The sequence below is a fragment of the Macaca mulatta genome, chromosome 3, assembly GCF_049350105.2.
Source record: "Macaca mulatta isolate MMU2019108-1 chromosome 3, T2T-MMU8v2.0, whole genome shotgun sequence".
Lineage (NCBI taxonomy): Eukaryota > Metazoa > Chordata > Mammalia > Primates > Cercopithecidae > Macaca > Macaca mulatta.
Window position 1 is genome coordinate 174329646 of NC_133408.1, and position 18043 is coordinate 174347688.

The following is an 18043-nucleotide window of genomic DNA, read 5'->3' on the forward strand; positions in this document are numbered from 1 at the left end:
TCAAAAATTATATGCTTGTTCTATCCTCTACCTTCTCTTCCCTTAAGACTGAAGGTCTCCTAGCACAGGCGTCGCCCCTGGAGTTTCCAGAACATCAGCATCGGCCTGGAGACCATGTTCTCATCCAAGGTAGAAGGAAAGGAAGCTCGAACCAGCCTGGGAAGGACCCTACCTAGTGCTCCTAACTACTGAGACTGCAGTCCGGACAGCAGAAAGGGAAGGACTCATCACACCTGAGTCAAGAAGGCGCCACCACCTCCAGAGTCATGAACTGTCTCTCCAGGGCGACCCCCACCAATTAACTCTAAAAAGAGCTTAATAATTACTTATTTATTCTTTTTTTTTTTTTTTTCAACAGAAGGTCATCTTGTCATCAATGTAACTCAGGCTAGTCATTTTTTAACCCTTCTGTTCCATGCCTGTTCAGTCATCCATGTGGAGAGGAGCAGGCTCAAAGGAAGCTATCCTATGTTGATAAGTGTCTATGTCCATACCACAAAGAATCAAGCAAGTATAAGTGTGGAGATCTAAAAGTCCCTGTGGTGACTGGGCAGATGTTTGGTGGACTACTAAGTACAAAGGGTGGACAGCCAAGCCCCCTGCTTCAAATAAGTTATGAGGACTGAAACAAAAAACTCCAATTAGTCTGTGGTCCCACCCCACCAAATTGTAAGCCATTACACTGTAACTCCTTGTGGCTGATTATAAATAATCCCCAGACCATGACCAACAGCCACGTATATTCGAACAGTATGGGTGAGGAACAGATGTTGAAGGACAGATCCATTTCTTAGAGAAATGGATGTGAGAATGAAATATGGCACTACTCATTCATTTTTCTTCTACAAAATAATTTTCTCTCAATTTTTTATGTATTTATTTTTAACAAAGTAAAGCGTCTTATGGACATACATTCATCAGATTTGAAAAATGAGAGTTTCTTAACGGTGCAAAACCAGGAACAGATTGGTAAGTTCATGAAGGTAGAAAGGAGCTAATCAAAGTTCTTATGAAACCTTCTGGGGTTGATTTAGAAAGATTGGTAAATTCATGAAGCTAGAAAGGAGCTAATCAAAGTTCTTATGAAATCTTCTGGGGTTGATTTAGAATAGCCAAAATTTGGCCGGGCACGGTGGCTCACACCTGTAATCCCCGCACTTTGAGAGGCCAAGGCAGGCAGATCGCAAGGTCAGCAGATTGAGACCATCCTGGCCAACATGGTGAAACCCCATCTCTAATAAAATACAATAATTAGCGGAGTGTGGTGGTGTGCACCTGTAGTCCTAGCTACTCGGGAGGCTGAGGCAGGAGAATCACTTGAACCCGGGAGGCAGAGGTTGTAGTGAGCCGAGATTGTGCAACGGCACTCCAGCCTGGGTGACAGAGAGAGACTCTACCTTTAAAAAAAAATTAGCCAAAATTCCCTGTAACCAATCCCCTCAAGAGGTGGAATCTGTTCCCTTACTCCTTGGCCCTTTTCTGGCTTTGAGACTCGCTTTGATCAATAGAAGGTGACAGAAGTGACACTGTTCACATTCCGAGAGTAGGCCCCCTTCAAGGCTGCTACCTATGAACAAGTCCAAGTTAGCCTCATGGAAAACGAAAAACATGAGAAGGGGGGTCCCTGCCTTCCCTGACATCCCGGTCCACCCCACTGAAGCCCACAGAGGTGAGGAAACCCAGCTGACACCACGTGGTTCTGAGACTGCCTTATCAGCTGCTTGTTGGCCAAACTGCCAGCTCACAAAATCACCAGCAAATAAATGGTTGCTGTTATAACCAGTTGGTTTGTTATACGAAAACAGCTAATCGATGTATCTTCTTAACCTCAATTATCTAAAAAAGATCTCCCTCCTCACCGATTCATAGTTAAGTGGTTCTCCAAGGAATATTATTATGAATAATACACACTTCTTTTTTCTGTGCATCATGTAAAAATGGTCAGAATCAAAAGGGAGTCACTAATGTTAAAAAACAAACAACAAATACAGCTCAGAAGGCCACGAAAGGAGGGTTGTAATGGTCGTACAACTGAAAACCAAAATTACCACGGAAGACTGCAAAAACCGCAACCTTGAACAAAGGCCATTGCAACTGAACACAAAACATACTCTGCAAGGACCTCTGAACAACTGCCTCTTCAATCTCAGACTAACAGTTTCATGACCGATCTTTGTAGCCAAGGCTAATTATTTCAAAGCAATTAGATAATCCTGATTTTTTCCTTGAAAAATTTTGTCTTCCTTTATTTCCCCAAATATATACATAGTTTACTGCCGCATGCGTATTCCCATTGCAGTGCTCTACTCCCAGAGAAATATTTTTCTTTTAGGGACCTGTCTCTGTTATTTAGCTTGACGATCACTAAGGATTTACTATTTCAACAATACTAGCCCTGCAGGTCATCCAGTATACACTGGGAAAATAAGGTGCCCCATGTGCAGATCCAGGAGACTTTGTGGCCACCAGATGATGAGGCATGCATGTATTTATGTATCTATTTCTGGGACAGAGTCTCTCTCTGTCGCCCAGGCTGGAGTGCAGTGGCACGATCTTGGCTCACTGCAGTCTCTCCCTCCCATTTCAAGTGATTCTCAGGCCCCCCAAGCATATGGGACCACAGCTATGTGCCAGCATGCCTGGCTAACTTTCGGATTTTAGCAGAGACAGGGTTTAACCTTGTTGGCCAGGCTGGTCTCAAACCCTGGAGCTCTAGTGATCCACTTTCCTGCGCCTCCCAAAGTGCTGGGATTACAGGCATGAGCCACCATGCCCAGCCCATGCATGTATTATGAATGTCGAAGTAGATAATTTAACAAACATCAATGAAGTGTAAGATCTTTTACTCATAGGTGCAAAATATCATGCCAATTGCCTTCTATGAGCTGTCATAAGCCACAGCCTAGAGGTTCAAGTCCATTTCAATTTTCAACCAAACCCAACTCATAAACAAGAATGCATAAAAGACAGAAAACCCACTACCCCCAGGCTGAGGCTGATGCTGTACGCGGCCCTGGCCTGTCACGGCATGTTACAGCATGGCCCAGGCCTGTATCATGTTCCCTAGATTGCTAACTACCAACTAGTTACAGCTGACTCTAATCAGCCCAGGATTTGACCATCTCTGCATTGAACCTGGAATTGCTACTTTTAAAATGGAAACACTGCTTCTTACCTCTCCTCCCTAGACTCCAGTTCAAAGAGGAAACCATCACAGGGAAAGAAAGCCGCTGTTTTTTCTTCCTTCTTTGCTTTGCTTTGTCTCTTTCTTTTCTCTGTCTCTCTTCTCTCTCTTTTTCTGAGACAGGGTCTCACTCTCTCGCCCAGGCTAGAGTGCAGTGGCACCATCAGTTCACTGCAACCTCCACCTCCCAGGTTCAAGCAATTCTCCTGTTTCAGCCTCCCAAGTAGCTGGGATGACAGACATGTGCCACTGTGCCTGGCTAATTTTTGTAGTTTTACTAGAGAGGGTTCCACTGTGCTGGCCAGGCTTCTTTCCCTCCCTCCCCCAACTCTTCTTTCCTTCCTTTCTCTCTCCCTGCCTACTTTCCAACTTTGGGGTTTGTTGAATTTGTTGAGTCATGGTGAACAAGCAGAAACTCCAATGATACTGTTACCGAACAGAGAACTTTGCACAAAGTTGACGTGATTAATAATTCATTCACATAATCCTCATTCTCACAATAGCCTGGAATGGATTTTCTGTTTGCTTACGGCTGGAAAGCTACTGTGGCCAGGCTCCAACTCCTCCCACTGTAGATAACACCAGTCTTCATAAGCAGCATGTAGCCGGGCCGGTAGCTCATGCCTGTAATCCCAGCACTTTGGAAGGCCGAGGTGGGCAGATCACCTGAGGTCAGGGGTTTGAGACCAGCCTGTCTCTACTAACAATATAAAAATTACCTAGAAGTCGCAGTGGGCGCCTGTAATCCCAGCTACTCGGGAGGCTGACGCAGGAGAATTGCTTGAACCGAGGAGACAGAGATTGCAGTGAGCCAAGATCGCACCACTGCACTCTACCCTCCGCGACACAGCAAGACTGCCTCAAAAACAACAAAAAAAACAGGACGTGAGACTTCTACCTGCTCCCTCAGAATCATTTCTGCACCAACCATGGCCACCTTTGTGGAGCTCAGTACCAAAGCCAAGATGCCCATTGTGGGCCTGGGCACTTGGAAGGTAAATATGCAAATCTTTGCACAGCCTTCTTCTCTGGAGGGGTGTTTGGGTGTTTTCTCTTTCTGCATTCAGCCAGGAAAGCCTGGAGGTCGGGCAGGAGTTTGGAGAGGTGAGATTCAGTCCTGGAGCCGGGACTCCGGTTGCTTTCTTTTCTCAGAGCTGATTCAGGCTGCAAAGCTCCAAGGCTGGCTTTCCCAGCAGTGCTGAGAGCTTCTCTAGCAAGTATCAGATTTCAAGCAGCTGTTGGACCTAAAATTGTTTTCCAGGGCAGTTTCTCTCTCCGGCTCTAGGACACAATTGGGCTCAACATTTCCCCAGAATCTTGGCTGTGGGTTTGGTGTGGGCTGGGTGGTTGCGGACAGGTTGCAGAGCCCTCAGTCCTGGCACCCCTTTGCAGATCAGGGTGTGGGACTTGGGCTAGCAGAATCCATATGACCTGGGAGCTTGTTAGAAATGCAGAACTGGCCGGGTGTGGTGGCTCATGCCTGCAATCCCAGCACTTTGGGAGACCCAGACAGGAGGATTGCTTGAGCCCAGGAGTTGGAGACCAGTCTGGGCAGCATGGTAAGACCCCATTTCTACAAAAAATAAATAAATTAGCTGGACATGGTGGGACGCACCTGTAGTCCCAGTCACTTGGGAGGCTGAGGTGGAGATTGAGTGTTGAGCTTGAGAGGTCAAGGCTGCAGTGAGCAGTGATTGCGCCACTGTCCTCCAGTTTCAGCAACAGAGTGAGATCCAAGACAGAAAGAGAGAAAGAGAGAGAGAGAAAACGCAGAGTCTCAGGCTCCACCCCAGGCTACCTAATGGGCATCTGCACTTTAACAAGATCCCCAGGTGGTTCCTGTACACACTGAAATCTGCAACGTGCTGGGGCTGCAGAGAGCCTAGGCTGGGAGTCCTGAGCTCCACCTGGCTGTGTTAATGTCAGCTGGCAAAACGGCATAAGGCACATCCAGGACTCAGTGAGGCAGGTTCCTGAGTCTCTCTTAGGCTAAGTTTGAAGCTGTTCCATCACCACCTTACTCTGCCTTCTTTGCCATTTCCATCCATGATAGCACTACCCTAACTAGCGACCAGAAGCAGTCTTTAGAATTCCTCTTCTCTCCTATCCCTCATGGCTAATGCCTTTGCTGAGTCTTCTGCCTCTGGCTCTTTCCTTCTGTGCACACTGATGTTTCCCCTCTCTTGTGCCGAGCTGGAGGGTAGGACACTCTGTTACCTCACTGTTCTCAGGATACGTTCCAGGTGTATCTGGACGAACAGATCACATCCAGTTTGATTCATGCACAGCGTCTGTTGCTAAAATAGCAAGATTTGCCCAAAATCAGAGCTTCAATCCTATATAAATGGAACAGATAATCACTTCCAGAACTCCAGGGAATCTGCCCACCCTGGGACAGTTTCAGAATATTGTAATTGAATGTAAGAATTATGAAGGAAGCCTCTTCAACACGTGGAGATGATAGATAAAGGATTATGAACTTAGCGGTGGAAGTGAAGGATGGCGTAGCATAGCGGTTGGGGACACAGGGGTGCTTCTGGATGCCTGGCAGCAGCCCGTTTCTTGTCCAGGTGGTAGGGCAACTGTGCATCTATGCTTTATGTTCTTTTCAATGTTTGTTATCTCGCAGTAGAAGATGTTTAAAAGACTATTTTGTGAGAGACCAAGCTTTAAGTGCTTTTTGCCCCCATCATTGGCTTGGTTAGGTTAGAACAAATATGTGATAATTCTATTTCCTTTCTTTTCTTTCCTTCCCTTCTTTCTCTCCCTGTCTCTCGTTCTCCCTCCCTCCCTCTTTCTTCTTATAGGAATGGAAAACAAACTCTATTCCTATAAGGTTTTCTATTTCACCTTTTTTTCTGAAAGGATCCTTGTATAATGAACGGCCTCTACTGAGCCTTACTGTGTGTCAGGTGATGTGCTTAACTTAACATTCATTGCAGCATGTCATCATCACAAAGGCCTCATGAGGCTGGTGCCATTTTTTTTTTTTTTTTTCCATTTTGCAGACAAGGTTTAGAGAGATGGAATCAACTACCAAGACCCACACACCCAGTAAGTGTTGGAATCCGGATTGATGCTGTAATGACCATTATCCAGATCCTTATCACCATTTGGGGATATTGTCTGAAAATTACTCTGGGTATTTAGAGTCAAGCTTTCATCTGGGTCTCCAGGAAGTTGCAGTGGAGCCATCTGCACTCCCCGACACACCTGAAGACATATCCGGACTAACCTGGATGAAAGGGAACTGACTTTAACTAGGACAGGACATAAGGACATAATCATAAAATTAATTCACTTTCCTTCTTTTCTTTTGAAAACGTTTCTAAAGTGTGTATCCTCCCGGATATCGCCTGGCCAAGGAGACCAGAGTGAGGCCTTGGTTTGGAGAAACTGGGCCATATGGGGCAGCCTGTTGAACGTGGTCTGGGGACAAGACAATATGTTGGTTGCCGAGTGTGGTATAATTCGAGCTACTGGGGAGGTGGGAGGATTGCTTGAACCTGGGAGTGTGAGGCCAGCCTTGGCAACATGGCAAGTCCCCATTGCTTTAAAAAAAAAAAAATACATGTGTGATGGGCTTTTCTTTTGCTTTTCAGTCTCCTCTTGGCAAAGTGAAAGAAGCAGTGAAGGTGGCCATTGATGCGGGATATCGCCACATTGACTGTGCCTATGTCTATCGGAATGAACATGAGGTGGGGGAAGCCATCCAAGAGAAGATCCAAGAGCAGGCTGTGAAGCGGGAGGACCTGTTCATCGTCAGCAAGGTGCACATGACACATTGGGTGGGAGGCCTTCACTTGAAGGCAGGCAGAAGTATCTGGGTCGGGTCGGCAGCGAGATCTCTGTCAGCCTTTTCTACATGTAGCCCTTTTCATCCCTGCCTTGATAACATCCGTGGATACAATTCTATCCATACTCCAAGCCATTATTGATTATTGAACATGTCGTTGCTGCGCCACCGGCCTGCGGGTTGGTTTTCCTACAGTGGGCTTGTCTCCATGGAGTCCTGCACTGCCCTGGGCCTCCCTGTTCCCCATCAGAGGGATCCACCATCTGCCCAGAGGCAGTCAGAGGCCAAGGGTGCAGGCAGGGCTTGATGTGTGGCCTCCCTGTCAGCACTGTGGCCTCCCTGTCAGCACTGTGGACATGCAACTATGTCCCTGAGGCTGTCAGCCAGAGGGCATTTTGGAAACAGTAGGAGCATTTTTCTATTGTCACATATGATTTTCTTCATTAAGTCTATTGAAAGGTGAGGTACACAATGTTATAAAAAAGAAGAGGGTGTTGGGTGTGAGGGGGTTGAGAATCACTGGATTTACATTCTATACAACTTGCTGAGAAAACACTAGTTCTAGGTACGTGGATATTGCAAACATCTGCTGGGACAAATAGACCCCACTGTGTAGCAGCAAGTGTGGATAAAGCCCTTATAAAGTTATCATTTGGGGCCTGACAGGCTTGATAAGGGACCTATCAGATAGGGCAGATAAAGGACCATCTTTTCCCGAAGGCCTAGGAATGTTTGACATTTAAAAGCTATACACAAATCCTGCTCTCAGAGAGCCCACGGGTGAGGAAGAGACTGAGACTGAGATTTTAAATCTGTAGCCACATTTACTTAAATGATCTGAGAGACATATAGAGTACTAGGAGAGTTGAAAAAGTAAATTGCTTTTAACACTTAAGACATGTCATTGACGTGCTGAGCCCTGGTGATCTTCCACACTGTGTCGTGGATTTTAATCAGCTTTGTTATAAATGGCCTGTGCCAGGTTAGATCAGGGTGCAAATCAAAAGGCAGGGACAATGGGTATAACGTGGCCCTTCCTTCTCCAAATATTAACAGCTCATTGCTACACTCTTGCAGTTGTGGCCCACTTTCTTTGAGAGACCGCTTGTGAGGAAAGCCTTTGAGAAGACCCTCAAGGACCTGAAGCTGAGCTATCTGGACGTCTATCTTATTCACTGGCCACAGGGATTCAAGGTTTGAGTGATTCCCTTTCTCAGCCTCTAGTTTCTGAGCTGCTGCCAGAAAATAGTAGCTGCACCAGGGCTAGGGGTGGTGTGGACTGGAGCAGGAGACATTGCACTTCATAATTGGGAGTGTCAGATGGTCAGGAAGAGACCTTGGAGCAGAAAGACACTGGCATGGAAGGGAGGCTGAGGCCATGTGTGCTGCTGAGGTGGCCACATGCCTGTGTTTTCTTGCAGTTATGTCTGAGAGAAGCCATGATTTCTGGCAGCCCAGACAAGTTGCAGCTGCCCTATCACCTTTGTTTTGATTTTGCAGCTCAGAGTTGCCCCCCCAGAGAATCCCTTGAGTTGTACTTGCATAACTATATTCCAGGGCCTAATTATCTTCTTAAGCAAAGCACACCCCGGGAGTGGCATCTTGGAGAAAAGCCCAAGTGCAGTGATGCTGGAAGGAAACCAGTAGTCATCGCGGCTCCCATTGCCTGGGGCTCTGCTCCACCTGCTCCTGAGGGGTGGGAGAGACAAATTTCCAGCTCTCTCCCCTCCTGACCAGCGGGAGTGCTGATGGCCTGCCATCCCTTATTCCATGTCTCTTCTAGAGGCTGCAAGGATAGAAGCTGGCCAATATCTTCCCCAGAAAACCACACCCTGGAGATCTAATCCTTATCCAATGATACTGAAATGAAAGTTTGAATTGGGGTACACAGGATCTAGGTGTATGAGGTGAATGTCCATGGTGATAACATTGGCTTCTGGAATGTACTAACAGCAGATCTTAACGTCAATCCAGTGATTTCTAAAATATAAGGATTAATATGCTACAGTAGATATAGAGATTTTATTTAAACTCACATACTTGTAGCATGTACTGCAGAGTCTGAAAAACTGGTATGCACATGTAGTATTTAGCAAGAGTCAGGACGCTGAAACCTTGTTTAAAGAACCAAGTGCCGTGATGCAGATTCTAGTAAACATTTCATTCTGTATTTACAGTCTGGGGATGACATTTTACCCAAAGATGATAAAGATAATGTCATCGGTGGAAAAGCAACGTTCTTGGATGCCTGGGAGGTAGGTTCCAGCTTCCTCTACGTGTGCTGGGAGATAAATCTTCAGTTATCCATGAGACTTCCCATTGACATGAAAGAGGCCATGTGCCTGATGCTTTCTAATTTCATCATTGTGATTCTCTAGCTCTTCTAATATCTTCCTCATCACCTTTGGCTTTTAGGTGCATCTGATACTATTTATATTTCAAAGCTAATACTGAGTCTTCAAATAAGACTGGAAATCCAATGTACCCCACTTTGGGGAATACACATGCTGTTCTCAAAGCACGGCGAGCCATTTGGAACAGGATGTTGGGCCTGGGTTTGCTCATAACAGCTGAGAAACCTAGGGTCAGTTTTGTAACTCTTGTAGGGCTCAGTTTTCTCTTCTTAAAAAGAAGTCTTATAACACATACTACTACTATGTATTTTTGAGGGTGTGATAAAGATTAAGATGGTTTACATGCCAGGAACATTAGTCATAGCCACCATGTAATCATCTAAACCTATAAGGTAGTGTTAGCATCCCCATTTATAAATAATGACATTTGAAGCCTAGTTTGATTGGTGACTTGCGCGGGTCATGTCACAATGTGTGTGGCAGAGCTGGGATTGGACCCAGACTCATCTGAATCACAAGTCCAACCACCAAAGCCATCAGCGTGGTGCTTGGCAGGCAGTGAACACACATCCAGAAATCAGGGAGCCTGAGTGCCCTGCTTCCCAGATCACATCATGACCTGTTTCACATCATTCACATTCAAAGTGAATTAAGTGATCAGTGTTTTCTCTGATGATTTTTTATTATACTTTTATATTCTCTTGCAAATGCTAGTAGAGAACGAAGTGGAGGAGTAAGTTATAAATGAACACTGGCATATGACTCTAAGAGTTAATGATGTTATCTTGGCAGCTGTCTGTGTAGGGATGCATGTAGTTGCGAGTTTGTATTGTGTTTTACAAGGGAAAATATATTGAGCCTCACCTTTCTGAAATGCTTAGAATTGACATGATTCAATTAAACGTAGCTTTTTCTGTGTATTGTTTGTTCAAAAACATTAATCCACAAGCACAGTGTTCTTGTTTTAAGACAGAGTCTCACTTTATCGCCCAGGCTGGAGTGCAGTGGCATCATCTTGGCTCACTGCAACATTCCTCTATCGAGTTAAAGCCATTCTCCTGCCTTAGCCTCCTGAGTAGCTGGGACTACACGTGCGTACCACCATACTCAGCTAACTTTTGTATTTTTAGTAGAGACAGGGTTTCATCATGTTAGCCAGACTGGTCTCGAACTCCTGACCTCAGGGGATCCACCCATCTTGGCTTCCCAAAGCGCTCAGATTACAGACGTGAGCCACTGCACCTGGCCATTTGCAATACATTTTATCAGTTTGCCTTAGCTCCTATGAAGATATTAATATGGCTCGTGTGTCATTGTAGCCTGCGTCTCACAATGCTATATTTTGTGAATGAATACAAGGATGACTGCTAAATACAACATTTGAAGGGTATGAAAAGATATCAGTGATCAAGGTTAGAGGCTCTGATTTGAAACGAGCAGACTTGAATATGAAAGCGCTGGATGTTTCTATAGACTCACAGCCAGTTCAGTAGAAACCTCATTGACCACCCTGAAGCAGAGGGGAGGAAAAAGTATAAAGAAGTCAAGTTCGAAGACAGGCAAACTAACCTAACCTATGGTGTACAATAGCATTTATATTATCTAATTGCCCCGTCAGAAGTTCTGGGAACCTTATGTTTTTATAGCATCTAAACTCTACTGCCCAATTTGAATAACTTCATCCACACTAGTGGTTCTCAACGTGGCTGTTCATTAGAATCACCTGAGGAGTTGAAAAATCCAATATCTAGGCTACAACTCAGATAAAATCTCTAAGAAACTCTGGGGGGTGAAATCCAGCCACCAATATTAGTTTTCATTTTTTTTTTAAATTCAGAGAGAGTCTTGTTCTGTTGCACAGGCTGCAGTACAATGGCAAGATCACAGCTCAGTGCAGCCACGGACTCCTGCGCTCAAGCAATCTTCCCAGGTAGCTGGGATCAGAGGCACATGCCACCACATCCAGCTAATTAAAAAAAATTTTTCTGGTAGAGACAGAGTCTTGCTATGTTGCCCAGGATGGTCTCGAACAGCTGGACTCAAGCAACCTCCTGTCTCAGCCTCTGATAATGTGTATCAGAAAGATATGTATTATTAGTGTGTATTATAAGACTTTTTTTGAGAAGAGAATACTAAGGCCTACAACAGTTAAAAACTTACCCTAGGTTGCTGAAACCCAGGCCCATGATTTTCCCCTCTTTTCTCTCTCTCTCTCTCTTTTTTTTTTTTTTCTGAGGTGCAGTTTAAACTCTACCTGAAGGTCTGCCCTGACAACTGCAGGCTGTGTGAATCTCTTCCTTCTCTTTCCTTTCTGACTCTGTCTATGCCACGGTCATGTTATCTGAGGCAGCCTCAGGGTCATGGTTGATGGCTCCACAGAAGGGAACCCTAGCACTTTAACTGGACTATAAGAATCCCAGAAGAAGGAAGCACATTGTATACTTTTACATCCTGACAACTTCTGGAACATGTAATAGATGGCTAATAAATACATGTTGCATTGGAGGCTGCTGCTAACATATATGATATCTTTGGGCAAGTTTGGAAAATGCCCAATATAGGCTAAAAGTTATACAAAGATTCCCTTCCTTGGGGGTCCCTGTAGTTTCTGTACCGGGAAGCATGGCTGGATATGCAGACGGTGGGTCAGGTTTCAGCCCCACACAACCCCTTGCCCAGGTGCCCCTGCCAGGGCATAATCTATATGCATGACCTTCCTGCAAACCCAAGCACGGTTGGTGTGGGAGAAAGTGACTCAGGACCCACAAGTGAGGCTTCTCCACATACTGCAGTCTCTTCCTAACACAGCTTGCCCAGGTTTGGGTGTACAATGCACACACAACAGTAACTACCCGCTGTCATTTAGATTCATTAAAAATAAAATCATCTCATAAGCTTGCAAATGTTCATTTTTTATTTTTTGCATTATAAAACCTCATATTTCCCCTGTATAGAGCAGTATAATTTTGAATGTGTTTCTTTATGTGTAAGGTGAGAGTGGCAAGAATATAAAATCTTTACCTGTTACTCCTAGTTTTTCTTGGGCTGGGGAGGGGCAGTAGGGCTGGAACCAATCACTGATGGGCACCCAGGCCCTGGACTGAAACCTCCTGTGAATGCTTCGGCTAACCCTGTTGTGGTGGATCCTTTAGCAGTTTCTGCCCCAGGGAGGACTAAGGCCAGCCAGGGTCCCTGTAGTCCCTCTGGGGCTGCCCAGAAGGTTTTCCTTTCTATGACAGGCCATGGAGGAGCTGGTGGATGAGGGGCTGGTGAAAGCCCTTGGCATCTCCAATTTCAACCACTTCCAGATTGAGAGGCTCTTGAACAAACCTGGACTGAAATATAAACCAGTGACTAACCAGGTAAATTCTGTTTAGTACAAGGGTAAATAAAGGTCTTGCCCTATTATTTCTTAAACATTGGGAGGAACGTTCAATGCTATGCCCTGAGTCTCACCTCAGGGGTCAGTGATCAGGACACTTTTGGAAGCTGTCAGGCTGATCTCATGGTTGTGTTAGCAAGAATCTCAGTGGGTAGGTGTTTGGCCTTTCTTGGTGGTCTTTTTGTCTGTACGTGTAGAACTCCCTATGAACAACTCAAAAAGCCAGTGAGCTTTCCCCGTGATGCGGATTGTTTGCTGTTGCAGGTTGAGTGTCACCCGTACCTCACGCAGGAGAAACTGATCCAGTACTGCCACTCCAAGGGCATCACCGTTACGGCCTACAGCCCCCTGGGCTCTCCGGATAGACCTTGGTGAGGCTTCCAAGCAGTGGATCCTTCTCTCGATAATCTTACAAACATTATTTTATGTTTCGTAAATATTGGTATGAGACCATAAGTCACTGGAAAGAAAAATGTGTGTAAGGTAATGCGTTTGGTACAACCAAATGGGATGACTGTGGGAACAAATGGGAATTAAAAAGCAACAACAACAGCAACAACAAAAATATGGGCGACGTGTTTGACCCTCTGGGAATATTTCCTGTTCAACCACCCAAGGATGAACCAGGCTTTGCAAAATGCTGAGACTTCAGAGCCCAGGGGAAGGACCCAAGCTTCCAGGTCCTCTTGACTGTCTCCCAGATGGAGAGGCTCTGATGATCAGTCTTGAGACCCTCATTGGTGTGGTGTCCATCTGTACATGGTAGCCATGGTGATTGTTCACAGCAGCATCTTTCTGCCTCTAGGGCCAAGCCAGAGGACCCTTCCCTGCTGGAGGATCCCAAGATTAAGGAGATTGCTGCAAAGCACAAAAAAACTGCAGCCCAGGTACCATATTTTTATTTTTCTTGTTATCCAACAACTATTTCTTCCAGTCTCGTGTTTCATTTCTTGTGTTGTCCTCAACTAACTCCTTAAAGGGGAAGAACACAGGAGTTGAAGCCATCTATAGCGTTTCCTTTGAAGTCTGTTGGAACCTCCAGGAAACACAAGAGCTGTCACTGAAACAAAGATAGCTTATGCCTCACAGCTTCCTGTTAAGCCCTACAGCCAAGTCGTAAAGCATGGCTTTGAAGTCTAGGGATATGGGTACAGATGCCAACTCTACCTCTGATCAGCCTTATGACCCCCAAACTGCTTTCTTTATTCGTAAAAAATGAAGATCACAGAGTTGTCCCTAAGATGAAGGGAGAGAATGAAGCGAGGGGCTGGCACAAGTCTATAGCTGTCAAGGGCTCAGTCAGTATCAGCGATTGTACCTGAAGCCACAGTGAGCTGCGAAGATGTTTTATTCTTCCTTTCCATAAAAGGAGGGGTCCTTGTAGCTGAGTGGAAACATGATGTCCCCTTTCTGCACAAGTTCTGATCCGTTTCCATATCCAGAGGAATGTGATTGTGATCCCCAAGTCTGTGACACCGGCACGCATTGTTGAGAACATTCAGGTAAGATCCCGGCTGGTCGGCCCTGGTATTCCTCAAGAGAGTGGGGCAGAGACAGACCCTGTCACTAGGCTTCTCACCTCATCCCTGCACTGTCTTTGGTCCTCTCCATTCCCACCACCCTATCATTTTCCAGCCCAGGGATCTAGGCTCGGTATACCTGAGATGAATGACTCCTGGGCTTAGGACATGCTGGGGACAGTGCCTGGTGAAGCCATGTCAGGTCTGAGCACAGCTGTCCTACACACCACTGAGAAGACCCTCAGTTGCCCCTGAGCAGCTAAGCCCTGGGCCACCACATGAGCAGACTGTCCTGGCCTCCCTGGTCATCTTCTGGCAGCAGAGGAGGTGTGAACTGTCCTTGGAGAACTGTCTTCTAGAAGGGCGCATCATGGAGCACAGGCCCTGTGCACACCTGGGGCTTAGTGGCTGTGAGCCTGGTCTCCCTCCCCTGGAACACTGAGCACTACAAATACTGCGGTCTTTGTGTAGGACCTAATTTAGAGAAAAATTTGTATCCCGTGGACATAATGGAAAAACACCACTGACCAGTTTCTGCTGCTAGAACTCCCTGCTAGAATGGCTGACAGTCTCCAGTCACAGCAGTAATGGCCTTACTGATGATGTACTGGAACTCCTATCTTTCCAGGTCTTTGACTTTAAATTGAGTGATGAGGAGATGGCAACGATACTCAGCTTCAACAGAAACTGGAGGGCCTGCAACATGTTGCAGTAAGTGGCATGGAATTAACTAGGAGCATTGCCAGGAGTTTTTCTAAACTGGTAGAGGGTTAGTTGGAAGAATTAGAAGGCTGCTGGGACTACTTGTGTCTTCAAATACAATTTTGGGGCAGTTTTGAACGTTAAAATTGGGGTGATTGGGAATCACTGCTAGGGACACATCTCTAATTGTTGCTCATTGTCTGAACTTCTGGATGTAGAGCTAGAATTGTAACAGAAGGTGTGTTGTCAATAGGCAGGAGGTGAGCATTCATTTATTCATGCATTCAATAAATATCTAGTGGTCCTCTATGTGCCAGGCATCTTCTAGGTGCTTGGGTTTTCATACTCTGCAAAGCTGCTGCCTCCACGTACTTAGGCAGGGAGGGAAGAAGACAGAACAGAAATAAATCAAATCAAAATATATGTGTCAGACAGTAACAAATGCTAGACAGAGAAATAAAGTAGGGCAAAGTGGATAGGAAGTGGTGGGTGGTAGTGGGACTGATTCTTTATACAGGGTGGGTCAAAGGAGACTTTGCTGTGAGGGATATGCCATATGGATATTTGGGGAAGAGCATTGTTGGCAGTGATAACAGCAGGTGCAAAGGTTGAGGTAGGTTTGTGTTTAGAGCATTCAAGCAAGAAGGCAGGTGAAGCTGGATTAAATAATCTCCAAATTCCTCTCAAAGGTGGTGGTGGTAACTTTACTTTAAATCGTAGATAAGTGGTTGAAAGAAAGTTTTCACTCTGGCTAGGTGGGAATCCTCAATCATCTCTTTACAATCAATACTTTCTGATTAATGTATCTAATTAAATATATCAAAGAGAGTTGACTTGCATTTATTACTGTGAGGTCTGCAATTCAATGACAATTTGAATTTCTTCCAATGTTTCTATAGCCAAAATGATTTTTCAGCTTTTAAAAATGGTTTCAGTATCTCAGCGTAGCTTTCATGTCATGATATTCCATATCTATCCTGCCCACCCTTAGTATCACAGCAGCCTTTCCTCATCTTATAATGGCTTATTTTTATCAGTGCTTAACAAAGTAGCAGCTGCTTAGTGTAAAAAGGCAGGGTGAACATGAAATGGGACTTTCCCCCAAACTAAACCGCTGACCTTCCAATGAACATCATTTCCGGTGGAGGCAATGGTTGGTGGGCTCAGGAGTAAGTCCACCTGGCCTCAGATCCAACTCTAACACTGGTTTCTTAGCTGTGTGACATTGGGTAAATTTCTTAGTTTTTCCAAGTTGGCTTCTTTACCTATAAAGTAGGATGCTAATACTCATCTCAGCTAACATCCATTGAACCTTAGCTGAGAATGTGCCAGGGTCCTGAGCCCTTTGCCAGTGCTATTATCTCATTTAATACTCATAATAATCCCCAAGCTGTCAGTTGTGCTTGTGTTTCCTACCTCATGATGTTGTGACAGTGGACTGGGACAAGACTTGCCAGTTGCCTCACCTAACACCAGGCTTACCATGAGTTGTCATTCCGAGTTGTTTCCCATGCCCTGGTCACTGTCTGTCCTCCTTCCTAGCAAAGCCCTCATATCGAATTGAGGGAAGGTCAAGGTGTGAGCACCCTTCTTGTGTTCTTGCAGGGAGGAGGCTGAGAGAACACAGATACCATAGAGTCCACCAGAGAAGAATACTTTCTGAACCAGAGCTGTTGCTTTGATGGAACACAGTTTCTTTGTTTGTTTGTTTCTGCAGATGCTCTCGTTTGGAAGACTATCCCTTTGATGCAGAATATTGAGGTTGAATCTCCTGGTGACATTACACAGGGGATTCTCTTTCTTCTCTGAAGTGTGACTATCTCCATCAAGTTCTATTTAGCTAAGCTTATCTGAGATCACAGTGAACTTCATCCTGTTGTAGAACAGAATCAAGGTGCTGTTTTAGACATGTATTTCTGTATATTCAACTAGGATCAGAATATCACAGAAAAACGTGGCTTGAATAAGCAAATGACAATTTTTTCCACTTATCTGAACAAATGTTTGTTAAGCAAAAGAACCCTGCCAACACTGAGGATGTAAAGATCTATAAAAAAAAAATAAGGATCGTAACCAACATGGATTGAGAGTGGACTATGCGCCCACACAATGTGAAGTGTTTTCCTGTGGGTGAAGTCACTGAATCCTCAAAATAACCCCTCTGAGGTAAGTATTCTTAACATCTTAGGAGACAGAGAGGAGGAACTTGTCAAGGCCACCCCGGTAGTAAGTGACTGAACCAAGTTTCAAAGGCAGGCAGGCTCTGGGAGAGCTCACAGCGATCGATGGTCATCCTCTTCCTCCTGAGTCTTTTCCTGCCACCTTTCCTCCTTGCCTGTCTCCACTCATTCCCTGTCTTGTTCTCCCACCTTGTCTTCAATACACCATCATGCCAAAGAGTCAATGGCACAGCCTGCAAACTCCACAATGATGCTACTGTTTACTGAGGGAGATGTGACATTTCCTTGGGAAATAGGGTGGAAATACAATAAAGATGCTTACTGTTGCCATTAACCAAGAACATTTCTGTTTGTCTCATAAAAATTGCTGCTTATGAAATATTCCAACTATATAGAAATGTACAGAAAATAAAGTAATGAGCCTCTGATTGCCCACATTATAATGTTAACAAGTGTTAGCCGGGTGTAGTGGTGTGCACCTTAGTCCCAGCTACTAGAGAGACTGAAGTGGGAGGGTCATTTGAACCCGAGAGGTGGAGGTTGTAGTGAGCCGGAATTGCACCACTGCAGTCCAGCCTGGGTGACAGAGAGACACTCTGTCTCAAAACAAAAAATGAAAAATAAAGGCTAACATTTTACCATATTGTCTCCAAACCTTTAAAAAAAATTAAAGAAATTAGGGGTTACCAATATAGTCGAGGACCACTTTGTTCCCGTCCCAATCCCGATTCCCCTGACTCCTTCTCCAGAGGCAAATGCCTATCCTAAATTGGTGAGTCCCCTCACCCTCTGATTGGGGCTGGGGGGTACACCTACATTCCCAGGCTTCCTTGCTATGTTATAACTTCCCCTGGGTTTGCTCAGTGAGAGGTACTGTTAGGAGCTTGAAGGGCTGGACAAGGGAAGAGCCAGGCATTTTTCTCTC

At 45.2% G+C, this 18043-nt stretch overlaps 2 protein-coding genes across 5 annotated transcripts in view; one reads left to right on the top strand and one right to left on the bottom strand.

Annotated features, from left to right (window-relative positions):
- AKR1B1 (aldo-keto reductase family 1 member B) overlaps window positions 1–3467 on the bottom strand; it is a 199383-nt gene extending 195916 nt beyond the window's left edge. The window contains exon 1 of the mRNA XM_077995028.1: window positions 3176–3467. The gene's annotated coding sequence lies outside the window, so the exon portion shown is untranslated. The remainder of the gene's footprint in view (window positions 1–3175) is intronic.
- LOC144329348 (aldo-keto reductase family 1 member B10-like) lies at window positions 3426–17452 on the top strand. Of its 4 annotated transcripts, none has more exons than XM_028846312.2 (10): window positions 3426–4179; window positions 6787–6954; window positions 8058–8174; window positions 9158–9235; window positions 12574–12696; window positions 12981–13087; window positions 13522–13603; window positions 14135–14218; window positions 14865–14947; window positions 16656–17452. In XM_028846312.2, exons 1-10 carry the CDS (start codon window positions 4114–4116, stop codon window positions 16696–16698), a joined length of 951 nt encoding a protein of 316 aa, XP_028702145.2. In that variant the 5' UTR covers window positions 3426–4113; the 3' UTR covers window positions 16699–17452. The 4 variants fall into 4 exon arrangements, with proteins under 4 accessions (XP_028702145.2, XP_077853558.1, XP_077853557.1 ...); XM_077997431.1 differs by lacking the exon at window positions 3426–4179 and adding an exon at window positions 4510–4743; XM_077997433.1 differs by lacking the exon at window positions 3426–4179 and adding an exon at window positions 6199–6238.
- The last annotated feature ends 591 nt before the right edge of the window (window positions 17453–18043 follow it).

What these genes read in the sequence shown, in the direction of transcription:
- LOC144329348 (XM_028846312.2), top strand. Translation starts at nt 4,114, where the DNA reads ATGGCCACCTTTGTGGAGCTCAGTACCAAAGCCAAGATGCCCATTGTG. An exon ending in GGCTCTCCGGATAGACCTTG is followed by an intron (nt 13,088 to 13,521) that starts GTGAGGCTTCCA and finishes TTCTGCCTCTAG; the next exon opens with GGCCAAGCCAGAGGACCCTT. An exon ending in GCATTGTTGAGAACATTCAG is followed by an intron (nt 14,219 to 14,864) that starts GTAAGATCCCGG and finishes CTATCTTTCCAG; the next exon opens with GTCTTTGACTTTAAATTGAG.